At 31.9% G+C, this 22,940-nt stretch overlaps 5 protein-coding genes across 7 annotated transcripts; 1 reads left to right on the top strand and 4 right to left on the bottom strand.

Moving 5' to 3' along the window:
• Window positions 1–3,955: 3,955 nt before the first annotated feature.
• Window positions 3,956–6,832, bottom strand: LOC124836825 (UDP-D-apiose/UDP-D-xylose synthase 2). Its single transcript, XM_047312061.2, has 9 exons — window positions 6,270–6,832; window positions 6,088–6,180; window positions 5,838–5,945; window positions 5,322–5,436; window positions 5,103–5,236; window positions 4,915–5,016; window positions 4,686–4,778; window positions 4,456–4,591; window positions 3,956–4,355 (listed from the first exon to the last, which is right to left on the bottom strand). The coding sequence occupies exons 1-9, from the start codon at window positions 6,537–6,539 to the stop codon at window positions 4,243–4,245; spliced, it is 1,164 nt and encodes a 387-aa protein (XP_047168017.1). The 5' UTR covers window positions 6,540–6,832; the 3' UTR covers window positions 3,956–4,242.
• Window positions 6,833–8,477: 1,645 nt separating this feature from the next.
• On the bottom strand, window positions 8,478–8,999 carry LOC148196785 (PKS-NRPS hybrid synthetase cheA-like). The gene has a single exon (XM_088093514.1). It carries the CDS (start codon window positions 8,997–8,999, stop codon window positions 8,478–8,480), a length of 522 nt encoding a protein of 173 aa, XP_087949640.1.
• A 162-nt stretch (window positions 9,000–9,161) lies between these two features.
• Window positions 9,162–9,773, bottom strand: LOC148196786 (uncharacterized). The gene has a single exon (XM_088093515.1). The coding sequence runs from the start codon at window positions 9,771–9,773 to the stop codon at window positions 9,162–9,164; it is 612 nt and encodes a 203-aa protein (XP_087949641.1).
• A 4,254-nt stretch (window positions 9,774–14,027) lies between these two features.
• LOC124836829 (GDSL-like lipase/acylhydrolase superfamily protein) lies at window positions 14,028–15,806 on the top strand. Its single transcript, XM_047312067.2, has 5 exons — window positions 14,028–14,403; window positions 14,494–14,624; window positions 14,741–14,974; window positions 15,121–15,376; window positions 15,466–15,806. Exons 1-5 carry the CDS (start codon window positions 14,166–14,168, stop codon window positions 15,657–15,659), a joined length of 1,053 nt encoding a protein of 350 aa, XP_047168023.1. The 5' UTR covers window positions 14,028–14,165; the 3' UTR covers window positions 15,660–15,806.
• Window positions 15,807–16,338: 532 nt separating this feature from the next.
• Window positions 16,339–21,610, bottom strand: LOC124836826 (ARM repeat superfamily protein). Of its 3 annotated transcripts, none has more exons than XM_047312063.2 (10): window positions 21,405–21,606; window positions 20,952–21,299; window positions 20,241–20,306; window positions 20,014–20,153; window positions 19,036–19,162; window positions 18,661–18,812; window positions 18,320–18,455; window positions 17,588–17,672; window positions 17,235–17,506; window positions 16,339–16,641 (listed from the first exon to the last, which is right to left on the bottom strand). In XM_047312063.2, the coding sequence occupies exons 1-10, from the start codon at window positions 21,489–21,491 to the stop codon at window positions 16,498–16,500; spliced, it is 1,557 nt and encodes a 518-aa protein (XP_047168019.1). In that variant the 5' UTR covers window positions 21,492–21,606; the 3' UTR covers window positions 16,339–16,497. The 3 variants fall into 3 exon arrangements, 2 of the variants coding, with proteins under 2 accessions (XP_047168019.1, XP_047168020.1); XM_047312064.2 differs by having other exon boundaries at window positions 16,372–16,641; window positions 20,952–21,277; window positions 21,405–21,565; XR_015780447.1 differs by lacking the exon at window positions 16,339–16,641 and adding an exon at window positions 16,695–16,913 and having other exon boundaries at window positions 16,990–17,506; window positions 21,405–21,610.
• Window positions 21,611–22,940: the final 1,330 nt, after the last annotated feature.

Raw genomic sequence — 22,940 nt, forward strand, 5'->3', positions numbered from 1 at the left:
TAAATGAGTGATTGTAGAAATAACATTAGTTGTAGAAGAAAAAACCGAAGGAAAATTGAATTTCGTTGAAGTGAATATTTACTTGTTTATAAATTATATATTTCTTAGTAATAAAATTAATTATCAGGACTGTATATAAGAATAAGATTACTTCTATATTAAAATATCGTTTTTTAAAATCCTTTATCAACCGGATAAGTGGAGAAAAACTTGACTTTTGCTTCTCTTATTTACGAATCCAAAATTCTAAGTTAACAAAATGCTGATTTATTTCGTTAAAAATTGTTAAATAAACTTTAAGTTGATTTGTTTAAGTAAAAGAAATCAAAATTAATAAATATTTGATTAATAATTACATTGTGATGTTGCTTTTTTAAAATACGAAATTCTTATTATGATTTTATTTTTAAAATACATTTCAAATTATCAGAGAGTATATATTCTCAAATGGTTTTCGACTTTGATTCCCAAACAAGTATCACGATAATTACAATGATACTTTTAACCTCAAAGCTAAACACTACTTTTCGTAAATATAATTAATAATTTAAAAATATAGTTTTTTTGCAAAAGTAATAATGAACTTAAGTAGTATTTTTAGCCGATGTAAAATTGTGTGTTTTTTTTATGTATATTTAATTTAAAAATAAAAGGAGTGCGTAGTATAGCTATGATCATTCTTACATATAATGATGCTTCGTCATTAATGTTTTTTTTTTCAGTATGGCAGTTAAAACCATATCACTAGTTCAAGTAATCTTCAGGACCACTCATTCCAATTTCAATATTTTTAAATCTCACACTTCTTGCTAAGATCGTTTGAGAGCCTTTATGTTAACTTCGTATTCGTTTTTATGATTTTTCTTACAAGAATACTATTAGTTTTTATTAAAAAGAGACTACTTTTCCTTTGTAATTTAGAAGAAAACACAATTCAAAATATTTTTTATAATGTAATATTTGTATGATAAATAATTCACATTTATAATATTCAATGAAAGTTAACCGCTACCTTAAATTTTGTGAAGTCACACCTCCTCCTTCTATCAATTGCAGGAAGAAGACAGGAATGACCCTCAACTTGTTTTTAAAAAGGATTATCTAATTTCAAATTGGACAATTTAGAATGTAATTTCATATTTGAAAGTGTATTAAGAATTGTACAGGTGACAATGGATGCGTCATCAGATCGACAAGAAAAAAAATAAGATAAATTGAGTAGTTTAACTAATTGGTTCACTTAGACTAATTGTACATAACTTGACGAATGTGAGTCAATATTGAATTATACTACATTTGACCACTGTAACCCAAATTACTTAAATTTCTAGAATATAGCAATTTTAGCACAACACTTTAACATTTTGTGTATTTCTTAAGTTGTTTATTTATTTTTGGGTTAAATATGTTTTTAGTTCCTAAACTATTGGTCGTTCCTGGTTTGCGTCCCTCTTTCAAAATAAGTTACAATTTGGTTCTCATTTTTTTTAAAATTTTGGTTTTAGTCCTCGAAAACTAACAGTTAAAAATGTGATAGTTTTCGAGATTAGTTTTTAGGACTAAAACCAAAGTTTCGAGGACTAAAACTAGAGTTTCGAAAATAATGAGGACCAAATTGTACCTTATTTTGAAAGAGGGACGAAAACCAGAAACGACCAGGAACTAAAAACATATTTAATCCTTTATTTTTTCTTCAATCTACTTAAAAATAACTCGTTTATTCGTATTCAATTCAAAAACAGTTTCTTCATTTACATTTTTTTTCCTTGTTTCAATGTACTTCAAAATTATTTATATTTTTTATAAGCTTATACTTAAAAGTTATAAATTATAAAATTATAAATATTATTTTTAAAAAAAACAAACCTATATAAATTACTATTTTTACTGATTTAATTAAATAAAAATAAAATTATCAAATTTGGCTCACAAACATATAGACCAAACGTTATATTAGCTAGCATTGATTTTATCAAGCTTTTTACCAATCAGGATGAAACTATCCGCATTTTCATCCCTAACGGATTGTTCAATCTAGATCTTAATTGTAATTTTTGGATTGAACAATGTATTCCTAAATTGATCAATAACTCAGATATCGTTCCCGGATTGGCCAATTTAAAATAAATTTCCAATTTAACAATCCCAAATACATTTCCAATTGTCCAATTCGAGAATAATACCTTAATTTCAAATTACCAATCTAAATTACACTTACAGATCTAAAAATGCATTTCCAAGTATCATTTTTTGAATTAATCGATACAAAACGCGTTCCATTACATTTCGGATTGTCGAATCGGAAACCACCCATTAAAAAATCTTGTCAGGAATGATGAATCCTGAACATTCATCCATTGCTTTTTTTGTTTTTTCAATAAGTGTTGTTTTCATGTCTGGGTTCAAACGTGAATTTTTCCGAACTCTCCATCCTCCGGCATCAGCACAGCCTCCTCCCTCCCAATCACATGTAGCATTGCATCAGCTTTTCCCTACACCCCAATATACTTCATCTCCATTCTCCATTACAAAAAAACCACTGCCATTCACAGACAACAACTAATCAGGACAATACTCAAGGACCAAAACCAATCCAGAAAGGGGGAGGAAGAGTGAGTGGCAGAGGAAGGAGGGAAACGCAGCGGCTCCACGCGAACCAAATAAAGGGAGCACGACCGCGAGTTGGGGTGCAGAATCTTTCGTCTCAGGATTGAGGCAGAGTGGCGGTGACCCGCTTCGCCAACGAAGGCTCTGGTCTGAGGGGAGGCACGCGACGGTGGTTGTTTGCATGGAGTTACTCTCGCGCGAGAGAAAGAAATCGAAAAAGAAAGGGGGTGGAGGTCGCGGCGGCGCAAAGACGAATATGACCACCGAAGACCACCGTGTGAGGAAATGAGACGAAGGTGGAAAAGTGGATGCGGCGTGGAGAAGAAAGGGGAAGATGGGGGACAAAAAGCAATTAGGATTTTTAATGCACTGAGGGGTAAAAGTGGATTTATGAAAGTTTAGGTGCAAGGAAAACAATGGGAGGTGCAGGAAGAAATTGCCCAAGTTGAGGTGTGAGGATAGCAAAATCGAAAATGGAATAAGAGAGCCCTAGTATGAAACGAAGGTAGGCAGATCTTGTAGATGACCACAAATTGATTTTATTCTAAAAATTCTAAAACCACGTTTGAACAGATTTTCTAAAAAAATTTTAAGAGAAAAAATAAGAAAAAATCTTCTTTATTAAATAAAATTAGTTTATACATTAAGTAAATAAAATTACAAAGAGAGTTATATGTAAACTAATTTTAATTTATAAAAAGGTTTCGTGTAAAAATATCCCAGAGCTTTAATGTGTTCCTTTCTATAGCATATACCATTCTTTCTCATTTCTAAATTTAGTATCATACACTATGTCTACACTCAGTATTATATTTCTAAATCCTAGAGTTTTTCTTACTGCACCCTCATTATTACTAGCAGCTCCCATGTTATTAAAAAGACTAACATACCCTTTCGCTCCCACTAGTATCATCCTTATCGTCATCATCTACACATCCATTCTTCACCACACCTGACAGGAAGAAGAATAAATAAAAACTAAAACTCAGTTTTGAAAAGCTCGATAATGTGAAATCTATAATATATTTTTTGAAATGTATTATTTATGTTTTCAAAAGTTTATTGTGAAAATTTTATTTCGAAAAAAACTTTTCAAAAACATATTTGATAAGTTTCAAAAAATATTCTAAAAATTCTGCTTTAAAAATCATAGAAATATTTTCAGGGAATAGGAACAAACCACAATTATTTTAAGTTAACAAAACATAATTAATTTTGATAACATTAATTTAAAATATTAAAAGTAATTATGATTTTGATAACCACACACACAAATGCAGTGTATTCGAAAATTCTAAAACCAGTAAAATTACGAGGGTAGATCTAGAATTTATCAAAATATACGAGATAGTGCAACAAAAATATTCCATTGAATAAATTAATGACAATAAATTTAGGAAGTATATGATAAAATGTTACAGCTGAATATTCTTTCCTCTTATGTTTCCCAGTGTGAAAATCACATCCCAACAGCACATATTGTCTTGGATAAGTTCTCATCACTTCATAAATATGTAATAAACAATATGGGTATGGGCTACCCAAACCAAAACCAAGGGGAAAATTACTATGTATGTAAAAAATAATCACTATGGGCTGAACACTCTTCCAAAAGCACTTCATCACCATACCAGTTTAACTTGCCACGGGCTTTGCGATCACTTTCTTTATGGCTTCAGCGTATGTTCTGTGCTGATAGGTGAGAGTTGATTCAAGCAGGTCCCAAAGTGAGGTCTTAGGATTCCAGCCTGAAATAACAGTCATACACCATTACCACATAAAACATCTTATGTTAATGATGTCAGGTTTTTCCTAAAGAAGACACTAGAGTAGAACAAGGAAACATACCAAGTTGCCTATTAATTATGGTCATGTCAGGAATTCTCTTGTCGCTGTCATCATATCCCTCGCCATAAAATTCTTTGGAGCTCACATCAATAGTAGGCTTTTCCAGAGGAGCTTCTCCACTTACCTTTGAATAAACCTGAAGAATGGAAGGAAAATAACTATTTCATGTCCCCAAACACCATGTCAAAAATCTAATAGGGTCAATCAAACAGTCAAACTCCATGCTTAACCTGAGACATCATTTCAGCAAGCTGCCTAACTGTAACCTCGTTGTTTGGGTTACCCACATTAAAAATATGTCCATTGGCCCTGGCAGGATTTTCCTGTTAACAAGTTATTCTTCACATTTAGTGGAACAATCATCCAACAAGAATAACAGTTTAAAGATGAACTTCTGCAATCAGATAATCTGCACTTAAAATCAAAAAGTCTCATCAAAGATTGGATATGGGAGCATACAATCATCAGCAAGACAGCTTCAATAGCATCCTTAATATACACAAAGGTTCTCTGGGATTGGCCACCATCCACAAGCTTGAGGGGCTCACCACGGAGGAGATTCTGCAGAAAATATTTAGAACAGTGATTCAAAAATAGTGAGCAGCAACATTCAATGTTACAGAAAGTCCTAAATCTCATAAGCTCACATTGCTAAAGCATGCCAGAACCCGAGGAACACCCTCACTTGGTCCATCAATGCCGGGAATGAAATCCATTCTTGGTCCAATCCAATTAAAAGGCCTCACAATTGTGAATTCCAATCCATTTTCAGCGCCTTCACCTGTCAACAACACCATCTCAGTGAGAAAAATCAATTCATGAAAATTTTAAGTCTTTACACAAAGTGTAAATAGAAAAGAGCTTACCATAAATCAGCCTCTCAATCAACTGCTTAGCACAGGCATATGACCATCTCTGCTTTTCAATCGAACCAAAAATACAAGGAGACTCATCCTCCTTCAGCACGTAGTATGCAGGATCCTAACACCACAAGGAAATAACATAGATTATAACTCCACACATTACCCAAGAAAAAACAAGCAAACCATTGCATTGCTGAAATGCTGCTAGACACTTTTTCCATAAATAATATCTACAATCCACAAACTAAAATCAAATTATAGACACCATGTCATCTAATTTACCCAAAAGGTAAGATTGAAAAATTGGTTTTAGTTTATGAAAGAAAAACTCAATAGATTCCACTAGTTTATCTAAACAGTGTGTAAACAACAGTAAAAAACACACAATGATAGATAAAACTATTCATTGAAAAGATCTACCATTGCCAAACAAGAAATCAATGATGCAGTGTAAATTTGAAACCATAGTCGGTTAAGCACGGATCTACAGTAGTACGTCCAAGGAAAGTGAAAGGTTACCTGACGCAGTGCACTATCTTTGGGGAGAAAGCTTCCAATCGTTTTCCCATACACTTCACAGGTAGAGAAGTGAATGAGACGCTTATTGTTTTCCGAACAGTACTTCACCTGAACCCAAAACTCCAATCCTCAATTCCAACTTCCACACCCACACACAGACTAAGAGAGAGAGAGAGAGAGAGAGAGAGAGAGAGAGAGAGAGAGAGAGAGAGAGAGAGAGAGTAAAAAACAAAACAACAGTAGCACGCACCACAGGAAGCGCGTCGATGAAGTTGCTGTAAATGGTGTCGAGCGGGCGCGTGTTGTAATCCGCGGGAGTGCATATAGCAGCCAGGTTAATGGTCTGAAACAAAACAACCCAATTGTGTCTCAAACAGAAAAGTTTTCGGAAACGAAAAAAGATTGCATTTTTATGAGGGAACAGAGTGAAACCAGATCTGCAATCTTGATGAGGCCCTCAAGTCGAGAATCGTGCTTGATATTGAGGCGGTGGAATTGGATGCGACCAGCCCAGGGGAGCGTGTCGGGTTCCAGAAGGTGTTTGATCTTGTCGTTATAAACATCCAAAGCAAAAACCTTGTGAGGGGTTTCGTTCATGAGCTTCTCGCAGAGGTGGGACCCGATGAAGCCACCTGCACCTATCATGCAGATGGTGATTGGTTTTATGGGGTTCCCGTCCAGATCCAATCGCGCCGAAGCCATTGCTCAAGCTGAATGTGAGTCTCTCTGAGAAGAGAAAATGATAGAAAGAGCTGGTAGCTGTGGTAATATATAGAGAAGATGAGTGTTTCTTCTATTCTGTCCCTTCCACAGTGCTGTGTGGTTTTGGTTACTGTCACTGTTAGCGATCGAGTGATGTTAGAGAGTTGCAAGCAAGGTATATATATATAAACTCTGTTTTTTTTTTCATCATTAGTTTAAACAATTTCTGACATCTGTTAAGGATGCTTAGATAGGAATTTTCACGAGAAGACAATAATTTGTGTTGCATGAGATAAAACTTTGGATTGATCCAAATCACACTTTTGCATAGTATTCTGCCTTTGAAGTACAGCTAGCTATGATTCTTCCACCACTTTACACACGCTTATCTTACCCACTCACAGCACATACACACACTAAATCTAATAAGCAAAACCTGTTTCTAATAAACAAATAATTCAAATGTAATAAAAAATTCAAATATGCATTTTCCTATATTTTTAATTTTATCTATAACAATTAATAATAAAAACTGTTTTCTTTAAATAGTTTTATGTGGATATTTTTATGTGTTTGACCTTTTTATCTCGTCTTTATTAACTAACCTTTTAGTTTTTATGATATATAAAAAACTGATAATAAGAAGTAAAAATATTTTCATTGTATAATTATAATAGTTAATACAAGTAAAATATTGGTATAGCTTTTTACACATTTTTTATTACAATTTAAATTTGTGTATTTAAGTAACTATTATTTAGTCTAACAATATTTTTAACTTTATTTATTATCATCAAATAATTCAGACATGTGATATCCGTAACTAATAATTATTATATTATTTCTTAAAATGCACAATAACAAATCATTTAAATGTCAATATTAAATTTTTTGGAGAATGTAATAAATATAATTTTTTTTAATAAAACTATAAATAAATTTATGATGAATTTGAAATTTGACTAAACCTCCTTCTATTTTACCCATAAAATTAAGGTCTATCGAAACCAAAACCAATCCAATTCGAGTATTTGTGTGGCCGTGAGCTGTGCACCAACTGAGACATTCTCCTTGCACCTCACTGCCTTCGTCCTGCACTTCCAAAATATATTTTAATTTCAAAGTATATCTCTCCGCACAGTCAACAAGAATATTTTGAATTTTTAAAAGATTGACTAATTTTGAAACTTGAACTCTGTCGCATCTCACCCTCAAACCCTACACCCCCTTCTAAATCACTCCTCCCTCCTCCCCCCTCCCTCCTCTCCCATTGTTCTCTCTGGTCTCCTCTGCCCCTTTTTTCTCCTCCCTCCTGTGCCAAGCTGTTTGCGTTTCTCCTCCGTGCTTGATTTCTCACAAATCTCAGGTGCTTTCTGGCGTCCAGGTTAGTATCTTGATAAAATGTAGGTATTTGCTGTCATACAAATATATGCATGTGCTTTTTGAGTTCGCTGGGTGTTGGTGTTGGTCGTCGGAGAGCAGCTGCTTAAACGCCAGTGGTCGTAGACTTCCGCAGTTGGAAGTGCGGAAAGTAGGGAAATCGCATATCGATATGCGGAGGGTTTCCCAGGCGGCTCACACTAACCGCACATCCATGTGCGTTAGTTGTCGCCACATTTCGAATATCGTTTAGGTTTGATTTCTAGGTTTTTTAATTTTTTTTATTAGGTTAGTATATATTTATTTTATTAGGTTAATTTTGTATTAGGTTACTATATATTTATTTTATTAGGTTTATTTTTTATTAGGTTAGTATAATAAATTTAATTTTTTTTGTTAGTTGCGAGTGTTTAGACCAACACGAGCATAGGTCTCCCATACTAGATCCCAATAATCTCTTCAGGTTCCAGTGCGCAGACTCAACCCTGTCACATATCACATTAATACATTACACACAAATATGAAATACATAAGTACAGAAGCCGATGAAAATAAAAATTACTTGTTTGTTGTAGTGTTGCCTAGATGCATAACTTTGTTCGTCCACGCTTTGATAAAGTATGTCTTGTACGAAATTATCCAAGTGCGGTTGACATAATCAAAAAATAGAGGCCATGCAGAAGAGGTATACTCAAGACGATGAACATAAGCACTAAACATGGACTGGTCGTCACAATCCATGACATTCTGCCACACTTCCATCAACACATCCACTGACTCAACCTTATCCACTAACATCTTGCATTTCGCTCTAACATTTTTCGCAATGTGGAATGTACATAGCATCTGATAAGTCTCCGGAAAGACATTATTAATTGCATTTATCAAAGCAAGGTCTCTGTCAGTGATAATAACGCGTGGACCGCCCTCTGATGTCAATAATAATCCTTTGAACCTTTCCAATGCCCAAGTGAAATTACTTTGGCGTTCACTTGAAAGTAATGCAAAGGCGGCTGTGAATATCAAACTAGTTGATGTGACTCCCACAATCTCCAGCAACGGAAGTCGATATTTGTTCATCTTGTACGTCGTACCCATTAAGAAAACAATATTAAAAGAATTGACTAAGTGCACTGAATCGGGATGTGTCCAAAACAAGTCACTTACCACGTCAGAATCGTCCAAACATCTACTTCTCTGGATGTATTTGTCTCTATCTAACAACATCATCAACTGCTGCATTTATGTTCTAGACCCTCTCAAATATCGTTTGTACGTGTACCTCGCATTATATATTTGCTTTATCGTGGTCACGTTATCTTCATTATGTTCTTTCAGAGTCAAAAGAATATTTGACGGCTTTACTTGACTATTAGTCATGTCCACAAGAATTGATTGTTCAGCAGCATTTAACCTACCCGCGAAAGGATGACCGACCAAAGTCTCTGCTAATTCATGGTTGTGATAGCCGCACATAACCTTTAACACCCAACCATCTCCTTTAGGTTTACCCCTCAACCTAAACGGACACTCACATTTTCTTGTACCAGAGACACTAGGTTGAACATCTGGCTTATACTTCCTATACTTCCCGCTTCTTTCACAGCCTAACAAAATAAATGTCTTTCTACCAGCTTCACCAGTTGCTGTGTCAGATCTTATAATGACGACAACAAATCCAAGATCAAATGCAATCTTTCGAACCCATTCAATCAAATCGGCGCGTGTTGGGAATATTTGATCAGTGGAAAATTGATCTGTGTAATCACCCTCACCCACTTCTTTTAAAAAATAAGAAAACTCCGATATAAAATCAGAATTTATTTCAGAATCCAAATATGGATACTTATCCATTTGATATAATTAAATATGACCTACATTAAATATTACAATTTAAAAATTTATTAAATAACAAAAAAAAAATTAAAAAGCACTTTTAAAATTAAAATGAAACTATAAAGAAGATCTTTAACCTAATGTTAATGAAAACTTATATTTTTAGAACTACAAATTATGCCCCGAACTAGATAGAGTATCTTTCTCTCGTAAGTGGAGATTAAGTTAATGGATAAAGCAAGCGAATAATATTGAGTTGCTAGATAAGGCAAGAGAATAATATCGAGTCTGGTGGGATCTTAACTTCCATATTCATCTTTTCAACATAAAAATTAACTAACCTAGGTATTATTAAAAATTAACTAACCTAAATATTATTAAAAATTAGTTAACCTAAATATTATTAAAAATTAACTAACCTAAATATTATTAAAAATTAACTAACCTAAATATTATTAAAAATTAACTAACCTAAATATTATTAAAGAGGTTTTTGCCAGACTAATAATACACTGCCTACTAACTAAACATAATCCATAAACAACAAATTTAAAATAAAAATACATAAAATTCGTAGCATAAAACATAATGAAAGAAAAACGTGCACATATAAGAAACGCACTTCAAAGTGCGACAGAAACATATAAAACGCACTTCGAAGTGCGACCACTAGAAAACGCACTTCGAATGCGGTTAGGATTCCGCGAATAACATACCTCTCTTCTTCCTCTCGCCCAACAATGCCACAGCACCACCAGATCTCCCAGCACACCCAGCACAGTCAGGGAATGATAACCACCAACTCAATACAGTAAAGGAGTGAAAAAAAAAAAAAAACAAAAGCAGTGAACAAAGAATGCTATGCTACAGTGAAACAGTGGAAACGAAGAAGATGACTACAACTTAGGATTTATACCAAAAGAAATTTTAGTTGTTGGCAGTTACAAAAAATGGTTGGTGGTTAAGAAACATTAATTAATTAATTAAGTTTTGACTTTTTGTTAAATGAAGGGTAAAGAAGTAAAATTGGGAGTGCAGGACGAAGTTAGTGAAGTGTAAGAAGAATCACTCGTCTTAACTTTATTCGCATTAATTACTCATTCAACTATCAGGACTTTAATTTCTATTTTTTAAATAATAAACTATAAAAATATTCTTTAAATTTTAGAGATGTAATTTTCCATTTTAGTACACTAATGTAACTGTTTTATAAACTTGCCTTTCTAGTTTGTCTCACATTATTTTACCATCAAAATTTTAAATTTTCGTAATATATATAATGTTCGGTTAAATATTTAATAAAATATGATTATGCTGGGAAATATTTTTGCTGACTATTATTATTTAGTAATGATCTGTTTGGATTGTTGAATTTTTGTATTACATTCTTTTTTAAATTTGTATTAATTTATTCTTCAATGTGAAATTCATATTATAAATAATTTTTTGCTTATTTATTAGTTGAAGATAAATAATAATAAAAAGAAAACATTTTTCTTTCACAGTTTGTTAAAATACAAAAACAACACTTGATGTATTGGGATGAAGTGGTGGATGAAATAAACAAATTTTCATTTTATGAAAAATATGAAGAATCAAGTACCTTCAAAATGGATAAAATATTATTAGTGAAAAACATTGATGTGGTTTTATGATTTAAGATTAAAGAAAGTTTCTACTTAGATTGATTTATTTATATTTGATTTGATGGGTTTAAACTTTAACATTTTTTTGTTTTACATGTATGATTTTTGTAATTATATTTGGATCCCCATAAAAGGGGTGCAAGAAGTAAAATCCTAATTTTTTTAACAGTTTGCAATCAAATGGACATGTTAATGACAGACTATAGGAGCATATCATTTTGGGCTCTACAATTTAGTAAATGTGTAATTTTAATCTCTATAATTTTGGAAATGTGTAAGTTTGATTCTTACTAAGAAAAGTAGAATGATTCTATTTCAAAGAAATAAATGTAGAATTCTAAATTCAGTATTAAAATAAAAGAAATACAAAGAAAAGATAAATATAAAAAAAAAAATACTTACCACTAGTTGATTCCATACGTGAAATTACATTTTAAATTATGGGAGATAAAAAATAATCATCTTGGGAGAATGAATCATTTAAAAAAAAACATTCTCATTTATATCAAATTTTATTATTTATTTGAGGTATTTATATCAGTTTATAATTTGTTCTTCTTTCCTTTTGTATACAACAAAATAAAAATAAATTATTCATTTTTTTTCTTTGAATTATTCTCTATAGCAAACAATTTTAGAAATTATCTTATCTTTTTTACCTTTTTTTCTTCTTATTGTTTCTTCCTTTCTGTATCGAGTTTCTTTTCCACCACCAGTATTATGAAAAAAAACCATTATTCCACCAACCGAACATGGCATATGGTCGAAACTTAAGGTCACAAGAAACAGTTAAGTGTTGCTAACAAGAAAAGCTATATTGCGAGTTTGTATGTAGTTACCTTACAATGATATTCTTTTGTTTTTTTTTAATTTTTTACTCTTAAAGTTCTAAGGTTTTTTTAATTTCTACAACCTTATCAAAATTTGGAAGACTTTTCATTATAAAAATTTGTGTACGTGGTCTTGGTTATTTTTTTATATTTTGTGGGTTTCAAACTTCATAATATACACGTGTATCCATTTTAAAAAACATCATGCATCTTTTGTCACAAAGTATAATATAATTATTTTAATCAAATCACTATAAGATGATCTTAATTAAATCACTATAATGCCCATTATTTTACACTATATAAAGTGATATTTTAGAAACATAAATAATGGCAAATGAAATTGTCATAAATGTTTTATTGAAAAATAATTTTCATGTTAACGCATTGAAATGTAATTGTCATAAATCTATATTTTAATGAAATTTATGATTGTCGTTATTCCAATAACTTCTTATACGTAATCCTAATTTCTAAATGTAATTGGAATATTATATTATTTAGAACATTTTCGTAATTTAATAAATTGTGTTTTTGATAATGACAAATAAAAAAATATAACAAATTATAACATTATAAAAAAAATTAAAGAATTTCATTAATGCATTGGACAATTACATCAATTACATCAATGTAGCAAAATGTTTTAAAAGAAACATAAAGTAGTGATATTATAATAAATAGTTCTAAATTTAGACTCTTTATCTAATCTATCTTATTCTCACATGAGCCTCTTATGTAATTTAAGGATGATACACCTCTGCCCTTCAAATAAATTAAAATAGCAATATAAGAAATTAAAGTAATTTTCTTAAAAAAAATATACTTTGACCATTCATAAATATTTTATAATTGATATTATTTTTTTTATATTTTTTTTCTTTTTTTCCTTAAAAAAATATAAAAATTTACTTTTTTTTTATATCATGTGTCAAATAAATATAAAAATATGTCACCTACTATTTTTTTTATGAATCTTTAATCAAATATGGCATCAAGCTTTATGTCATGGTTAAAGCACGAACATCAAGGTGTCCAAAATCCAAGTGCTGTTACGTCTATCTTAATTTCTTCCTCTTGTTTCTTTTCTTTTTTCATATAAGTTGTCCCTTTTGTGCAGTAAAACTGGTATGGTTGAAAAGTGTGCTTGTTGAAGAAGCTCGTAGTTTCATTTCTCGTGCAAGATTGTGTTTGTAACCAACGTACTTTCTTACTAGTATATTTAACTTTAGTCAGGTTTTTGGTTTTGGGAAATGTAAAAAACAGACTAAGAAAAAGGCCATTTATTTGCTTATCAAATCATAGTTCATGTATATGCTGAAAATAACTGCATCCAGCCACACCACATAACTTGCTATCAGCAGCTCTCTTTGATTATGTTTTAACAGATATCTTGAAGCTCAAGACATGATCATAATAATTTTATTGATACTTCTGCAACATTAAGATCTTACAGCTAAGAACGATTATGCTACCTGCTTCTAATTAAAAATTGCACCACCTCAACTTGTCAATTTTTGTTACTCTTAGAAGCAAGCGTTACAGTGATATGCAGTAAGAAGTAGACTTTAAATCTGTTATCACTGATATAAATACATATTATCAAATAATGTTCATCAATATAATTATAAATATGATCATATATATATACAAAAATTAAAAGTATATCTCTTAATCAATAGTAAAATAACTAGTCATAAGATAATATTTCAATATAATAATTATTGAGATTTGATGTCTATTTTGACGAGTGCATCTTAACTAACAAGTTCAGACATTTATAAGATTGTCGGAACTGCAACCTTGGAAAACCAGTCCCACTGCATGCATCAGGCGGCTATTGCTCAGAATATCAGTTCCCAATACTATAATACCCCTTTTTAAAAGCCTTTCCACTACCCCTTTCTCTCTCTGAAGAGAAACTGAAAAGCATCATGGCGCATGCGAGTTATATCTTGATTTCCTTTCTTCTGGTTGTGGTGTTGAATGTGGCAAAAGGGCAGCCTCTGGTTCCTGCATTGTTCATATTTGGGGACTCTGTGGTTGATGTGGGCAATAATAACGACTTATTAACCATTGTTAAAGCAAACTTCCCTCCTTATGGAAGAGACTTCAGTAATCACAGTTCAACAGGGAGGTTTTGCAATGGGAAGCTTGCAACAGACTACACAGGTATTGCTCAAAATCACCCTTTAATGAAACACCATTTTCTCACCCCACATCATCGTTTTGCATGCTTGATCTTTATTTTGTTCACTGCAGCTGAAAACCTTGGATTTACCTCCTACCCACCAGCTTACCTCAACTTAAATGTTAAAGGAAGAAATCTCTTGAACGGTGCCAACTTTGCCTCAGCTGCTTCTGGCTACTATGATCCCACAGCTCAGCTTTATGTAAATATACACTTGCAAGTTTAAAAATCTTTTTTTTTTTTTACTTCTCATGATTATTCATAAAGCCTAATATAGGAATGTGTGTTTTTTCTTTTATTTGTTTCCTTTTGAACTAGCATACAATTCCATTGAGCCAACAGCTGGAACACTACAAAGAGAGCCAGAACATTTTGGTGGGAATAGTAGGGCAGTCGAATGCTTCGTTAATTGTATCTGGTGCTATACATCTTGTCAGCGCTGGAAACAGTGATTTTATTCAGAACTATTATATAAATCCACTGCTTTACAAACTTTACTCTGCTGATCAATTCTCAGATATTCTCATGCAACACTACTCCACTTTCATTCAGGCATGTCTCTGTCAACCTTAACAAACCACGTTGCACTTAAAGAAGGGTTTCCAATGATAAGAAGTTAAAAAAGAACCAAAAAGGCTATTTGTTTTTGTTTGCTGATTTTTACTTACATTTCCAAATTTCAAATATACCTGCAACAGAATTTGTATGCACTTGGAGCAAGGAGAATTGGCGTCACGACGTTACCTCCTATGGGTTGTTTGCCAGCAGCCATCACTCTCTTTGGTTCTGGTAGCAACGAATGTGTGGTTAGACTAAACACTGATGCTGTTAACTTCAATAAGAAGCTAAACACTACGTCTCAAAGCTTGCAAAAATCGCTTTCTGGTCTGAAATTGGTCATCCTTGATATCTATCAACCTCTGTATGACCTTGTCACTAAGCCTTCTGAAAATGGTACACTTTCTAAGTTTCTAACTCTGCTAAGCCCAGAAAGCAATCGTATCATGCATCACTCATGAACTAGTTTTCTTTTTTTATCACAGGGTTTTCTGAAGCAAGGAAGGCTTGTTGTGGAACAGGGTTGCTAGAGACATCTATATTGTGCAATAAAGAATCCATAGGAACGTGTGCCAATGCATCTGAATATGTGTTCTGGGATGGTTTTCATCCCTCTGAGGCTGCAAACAAGGTTTTGTCCGGTGAATTGTTGGCTGCTGGCATCTCTCTCATATCCTAATCCCGCGTCATATCTACTTTGGATGCATATTTTTAAGAATTGTGAGGTTATTGTTGTATTAGATTACAATGTTCATTCTGTGTTTTCAAGTTTCGTGTAATAAAACCAATATTCTAATGAGTTTTCGTGCAAGACTTCTACCGAGTATTCAAAGATGCTTGTCTTCAGTTCAATTATTTAAGTTTAGTATAATGTGACAGATAAACTCAGATTAGTCACACTATAAGTTAAATCAATGCAGTGAAAATAGGAAATGATTAATTTTCACATTTAATTCCTACCATTTGTTATTTATTATAAAATCACATGCGGTGAGGCTCTTGAGTGAGAGATTCATTGGGTCGTTAAGGCTGCCAATTTACATATAGACTCACTTTATAATAGTAATATAATGTCCGCTTATATTTAAGACAATTTATATAACGTCTTCTTATATGGTTTTCTTTTCTGCAATTATACAAAAATGGAGTTTTACCTAAAAGTGCTTAACAAAAAGTTTACGTCAGAAATCAGCATTAATTATTGATGTAAAAGTTCTATGGGTATTTTTAGTTTTATTTAGAAATCAAAATTAGAGTTTTCTTAAAGATTAACACAGTTTATCAAGTTGAATGGTCAAATTTTGATTAGAAAGTAACATAAAAAAAATTCTAATAAACTAAAATTAATACTCCAAAAAGCCAGTTGTAAAACTCCTCCGACTACCAATAGCTTCTAAAAAGATGAGCGGACAGCGCTAAAATTTGTACCATAAATAACTAAATGTAATTTACAAAATAGCATCGACAGGTGCAGAGCCTTCAAATTTTGTCCAGACAGCTGTAGCTTACACGATACATCAATTGCAATTGAAGAATTTATGACAGCAATCCAACAATCTTTTTACATCTGTCTCACTGACAGGAACTTCAGCATTCCGATTATTCTTGGCATTCTCTTCTTTTGCAGTCCAGTTATTCAGAATACTGATGATCATCCCAAGCTAATGATTGCTATGGTAAAGTGAAACAACAAATAAATGGCAAAGCAGGCATGTGGATAAATAAGCATGTGAACCTAACTGTCAGTAGCTGTGATTGGCATTGTAGTTAGACACATTTGGATGTCTAGATAGAGGTTTAAAGGTCAAATGGTACAAAATTAAAGACAAACAATCTAAATATGAAAAGTTCTTGAGTGTTTTTGTTCCCTGCTGAAGAATTGTCCGTTGGAAATTTTATTGACACTGTAAATCACTAACACCATGAGTGGATTCTACAAAATTAGATACAAACCATCAGTTAGTGAAAGAAAAAGGAAGACATTATAATAGTTTTTGCCAGGCTTGCACCTGATTTGGTAAGAAATCCCTTTTAATATAACGTCATTAGTAAATTGGAAAAAGAAAAATCCCCTGCACTTGAGAGACTGAATAAAAATAGATACATAATCATGAAAACATGGACAGGAATGAAATTAAACTCCACATCTTTCTTCGAAGAAATTGAAATCGCAGAACAGATTTAAAAAAATGTCATCCAGAGGGGGCCTGAGAATCACAAAGAACAGATTGAACTAACTAAAAGAGAAGGATACAGATGCATTCCTAGCATTTGCTGCAGAGCCAGGAGAACACAAGTTATGCTGTTCATCACCAGATTCAACTTGTTGGTTGAGAACTTCATCTTCAATCAGATCAAGTTTTGTGACAAGAACCGAAACATAGTGATGTACTCTTGAGAGGCTCATTTCAGGTTCTCGAATTCTAACCAATATCCTAGCAATTACATTCCAGAGCGCATTTCTTGCTTCCACATCATCCGAAGCAAAAGGGAATATGTCAAGCAGACCACCTAATAGGTTCAAATCTAGAAAACCCAATACCATTTACCATCATATTAAATAATCCAGAGACTCATGAAAGAATACATAGTGAATACATTGTTTACCCTGTGATATCCTCGAAGCATGATCCGGAACATCAGACAACATATTTGCAATGAGAACTACAGCAGTAACACAACAGTTCCCAACCTGCAGAAGAAATCACCAATTCACAAGATTTCAGTTAGCCAAATACTTTATTTCCTAGTCAAAACTTACAAGTTTGCTATTAGTCATAAAATGGTCTAGAAAATGTTATCAAATAATTAGAAAAGATAAAGAAAACTGAGAAGTTGTCAGACTCCTGCAGCTCTTAATCACAAAATCCATCAGTAAAAAAAGTTTGGATAGCTTGATTGAGTTGACTGCATTATATAACTCTCAGCTCAACTAAGTGTAGATTTATCTATATGGGGAAAAGGTCCTACATAACAAAATAGTAAAAGCCCCTTGTATTCAATTACGTTCAAAATGAGGCAGGAGTGAATCACAAGCAACAGTAAATTCAATTCTCACCCAAAATGAAATATTAACAAAATTTTCAATTTTTCATCAATAATATCCACTGATAGAGAAAAAGCTTCGTAGTTTAAAAATATAAAAGCCCGTTTTAAACATCTTGGCAGAAAGAAAAAGATATTATGTTGGAGAACTTGTTAGATATTTACATGAGTAAAGTGGATATAATTTTTCTGACTTTAGGTCATCAGATACCATAACATACCATATCCTTGATATCAAAAGTTAATGTTGTGAAATATGTATCAGTATTGAAAGTGTTAACAATAACAATGTACCTCAACTTTATCTGGGAACTTAACCAGATCACATATTAGTTGAAACAGCTCTGTACTAGAGCAAATTTCCTGAGAATGATCATCCAAAATAGAAAGTGCTTCAATTGCACGAAGAATTAAATCAAGAATAGAGTACCTGAAACATTAAGATTAGGTTTTATCATACCCATTCCAGCAGTTAGCTGAATGGAATAGTTATCTGCAAAATAAACGTGACAGTGAAACAAATTGCAAGACAATATATTCTACAGCCATTTGCCAGTGATACCAAAATTAAAATAAGAGGATAATAGGAACTGTAATTACATCATTGCAGAATGGAGGATTGTGAATCACAGTACCTTTCAGGTATTCTTTCACTCGTTAATTTGCTGATCTCAAAAGTCAAGAGACTGATTAAGATATTTGCCAAACCAAGCTTCATCATAGGTGGAAGGAGAGCATCCATAACTTTCTGTTGACTTTCTAATATAACTAAAATAAGCCCGATGACCTTTTAAAAAGTAGGATGATGTTAGTAATTGAACAGATAAAGTTTGCATTTGGTGAAAATAAAAGAGAAAAAATACATTATTTTCCTCTGAAATTATTTAAGTTTCTAGTGCATATATTCAATGACAAGCGTTTGACAAAGTCTCACGACTTCACAAATTGTAACCTCCATAAAAAAATAAAAAAATTGAAACTACCCTGGATTGGCACCAAGTGTTGATCACCTTTTCTAAAAGTTGATGGTTCAACGTATTTTCTGCAATCCATAAGATTTGGCAGAGTACATGTTCAGACTGCAATGCCTCACCCCATGTAATACATTCACGACTTTGAAGACCTGCAGTCAATAATCTGTTCCAAAAATTAAATGTCAAAGGTTTGTATTTTGTAAAATAAAGGCACTAGCGTCAAAAAGTAGTGTGGTATTTGATTTACAGCATAACACAAATAACATTCTTGAGATAAATAAATAAAAAGTATGTCGTTCTTCTATCCATCTATTTCGGTGGGTAAATCAATGTGTCTTTTTTCTTACTCAGAGACACACACTCTAATGTAGGAAATTTATTCAATAAGACAATAGTACAAATAAGGAGGATGAAGCATCCTCTAGAAAAACAAAATGAGAAAAATTATAGCCAATGTGATTGAATCATGTAGGAATACACACCAATCTTTTTGGAAACAACATGAACTTAACACCAGAGGTTCTCCAAAAATAACCTTTTCCAAAAGAAGTCTACTGTAAAAGAAATTGACATTTAAAATTCTGGCTATAAATAGAAAAGATTCACTGAGATTATACTGCAAAATATTAGCCTCTTCCAGCGAGCCAATGTCAAGTGAAAAGTACCGATGAAAATTCTTAGCAGAGAAGGAATAATGAAAATCAAATAAAGAAGGGAAAAATTAATGAAATGGATACAATACACAAATAATAAATAGATATGCTTGGAACAAATACATGTTATTTCTTTTGAAAGAAAAGACAAAGGAATATTTATACTGGCAGAGTTCCTCCTTTGCAATGAATTTATGCATTATGGAAACAGAAAATGAAAATAGCAGGAATGACAAGAAGGCATACAATAGAAATATAATAACTAATCATGTTAATTTGGTACTTAAGAAAAAGGAAGGGAACTGAATATATCTCAATTCCGAAATTGACAAGAAATATGGGTGTAAAAAATCTGTCATACCGGCATGTTTCATATAGGCATTGAGGATCATCCATAAACAATTTGTCAATTATTATCTCCATCAGTCCTTTTGTTGAGATTATATGCTTCATTGGAACTTCATGACAGGCAAGGTTCCCAATAATTCCTATACTAATTTCCTACACCACGAAATCAATCCATACAAATGTGATAAGAGCTTCTTAATCAATTGATAGTTTTATGCAATCTGAATAGCATTGACTTACTGTTACACGCGCGGATTTGCAGACTAACAGATTACCCAAAAGAACTTCAAGTATGAGATTGTCCACCTGCAGTGTTACACCAAGTAAACATTTCGTCTCCATCTATAAAAGAGTTGAGTGGCTGAAACTTGAAAGACAGCAAACTAAATTTAGATCTCCAGTAAATGAGAGAAAGTCTTAACAATCACTGTAACATTAATGATCATGAGCTTGGTGGTACATGGATAAATTGGGCAGGGTTGGAAAACATACATTAGAGAACATTCAAATTATCAGTCACTGTACTATTACAACAATTATATGAGGGAAATTTGAGACTTATGGCCAAGCTGCATAAGAAAAGATTTTCTATTTCTGCACATAATAACAAAAAGCCACTTAGTGTTCCTCCATTTCCTGTTTTCCTTTTTCTGTTTCCACCACAACTTCTTTTTTAAAGGAAAAAATATAAAACAAGGCGACTTTCTTATTTGTTCAAATAAGAAATGAAAACCAAAAAATGTTATATCAAACCAAATCGAAGAAAAGGTTCTGTGGGACCTGGACCAAATTATGGCTGCACAGTACATCGAACTCAACCTACTAATTATTTGAGAGTGGAAGGTAGTGGCAACAATCTCGCCCAGGCTTGGAGATATTTTGAAATGAAGTAGTACACGATAATAAGAAAGAAACTCGAATAAAGAAAAAACCAAACCAGCACTGCTATACCATCAGTTCCGCATGTGTTTTACTGGCAGCTAAATCCCACAAAACACAACCGTATTCCTCCCAGGCACTCTCCCATACCGAGACATCAGTACCCTCACATTCCCCACGCAAAAATTCAGCAGAAACATCAACATCCATATTCTCAGATTTGCTCCTAGAGGATTTAACGTTTTCATCGTTTGAAACAGACACAGAGGGCGCATCCTCTTCTTCTTCTTCTCCTCCTCGATTAGGGTTTTCAGAAGCACCTTCCCTAAAGGTACTCCGAGAAGCAGAATCCAACGGAAGAAGCTTTCTTATCAAGGAGATTATGTAACTCGGATCAACTGTCGTCGATAAATCAAAAAACTGCATCAGGAGGAGTAGTCATTCAAAGCAATCACTGAATAACATTTGAAGAAAAAAAAATATAGCAAGCATATCTTTCAGCGTGTAACTTAAACAGAAGAGAACCTCGTGTGACGGAGCAGAAGGGTGGTGCGTTGGACTACCGTCTTCTACTTCTTCTTCTGCAGTTATTGGATCTGCCGGAACCGCCATGTGCTGCTCGGACTTTGCTTGTTCCCTCCAATTTTAAATTTTTATCAAAAATATCGATTGTGTGCCTTCAATCTGAAAAAAGAGTTAGCGAAAGGTATTTCTTGTTTTTTTGTTTTTCTTTTACTAAACTCCTTGCGTATAGCATGGGCCAATAGGCCTGTGTTAAGGCCCCGCCCAAAAGTCACTATTAATGGGTCCAAGCTAAACTAGAAAAGTCTGTCGCTCTCACTGCCAAGTGTCAATTACACCAATCACATAAATATGAATCTATCCCGATTTATAATTTTCACACATACAATTTTTTTATTATTATTCAGTCATTTTCCACTCAATTATTATTCGATTTACCCAAATATCTTTATTACCTTTTTAAGAATACAATAATACTATTCAAAAAATACCTATTACCTTTCCTTATTTACAAAAATATTATTCAAATTATTTATAAAAATGTCACTCTTTAATATTATTACTATTACTATTTCTAGTACTATTAATAATATTATTATTACTACTACTAATATTATTATTACTAATATTATTATTACCATTATAATTATAATATTATTATTATTAATATTATTATTAATATCCTTTTTATTACTATTATAATTATTATTATTATTATTGTTATAATTACACTGTAATTATTATTAAGAATAATATTATAATTATAAGAATAATTATTATTGTGGTTATTTTTATGATTATAATAATAATGATTATTATTATTATGAATATTATTATTATTGTTATACTAATTATTTTTAATATTAATACTAATAATATTATTATAATTATAATTATTACTGTTATTATTATGTTATTATTATTATTAATTTTATTGTTATAGTAATTATTATTATTATTGCATTATTACTGCTATTATTAGTATTAATATTATTATAATGATAATATTATTAATATTTTAATTATTATTATAATAATATTATTATGGTTATTATTATTATTATTATTATTATTTATTGGTATTAGAATTAACATTAGCGTTATTGTTATTAGTATTGTTATTATTGGTATTATTAATTATATTAATAATAGCATTAGTATTAGTAATATTAGTATAAGCATGTGTATTTATTGTTATTATAATTATTATTGCTATTTGTATTATTAGTTTTAGTATGATTGTTATTATTTTTAAAAATGTTAGTGATAGAATTTTTAGCATTAGTATTATTGTTGGTGTCAACCTTAGTATTAGTGCTAGTATTTTTATTTGAATCAATACTGGCATTAGTATTAGTAGTATTGGTTTTAGTTGTATGAGTATTAGATGTTCTTTTTATTTACTATTATTTAGTATTATTTTTATTATTATTAATATTATTATTTTTATTGGTGTTATTATTAATAATAATATTAAAGATAGTATTATTAATATTATCGGTTCATTATTAATAGTACCAGTATTAATATTGATATTAT

The sequence above is a fragment of the Vigna umbellata genome, chromosome 6 (assembly GCF_029865625.1).
Source record: "Vigna umbellata cultivar VRB3 chromosome 6, Vumbellata_1.0, whole genome shotgun sequence".
NCBI classification, from domain to species: domain Eukaryota; kingdom Viridiplantae; phylum Streptophyta; class Magnoliopsida; order Fabales; family Fabaceae; genus Vigna; species Vigna umbellata.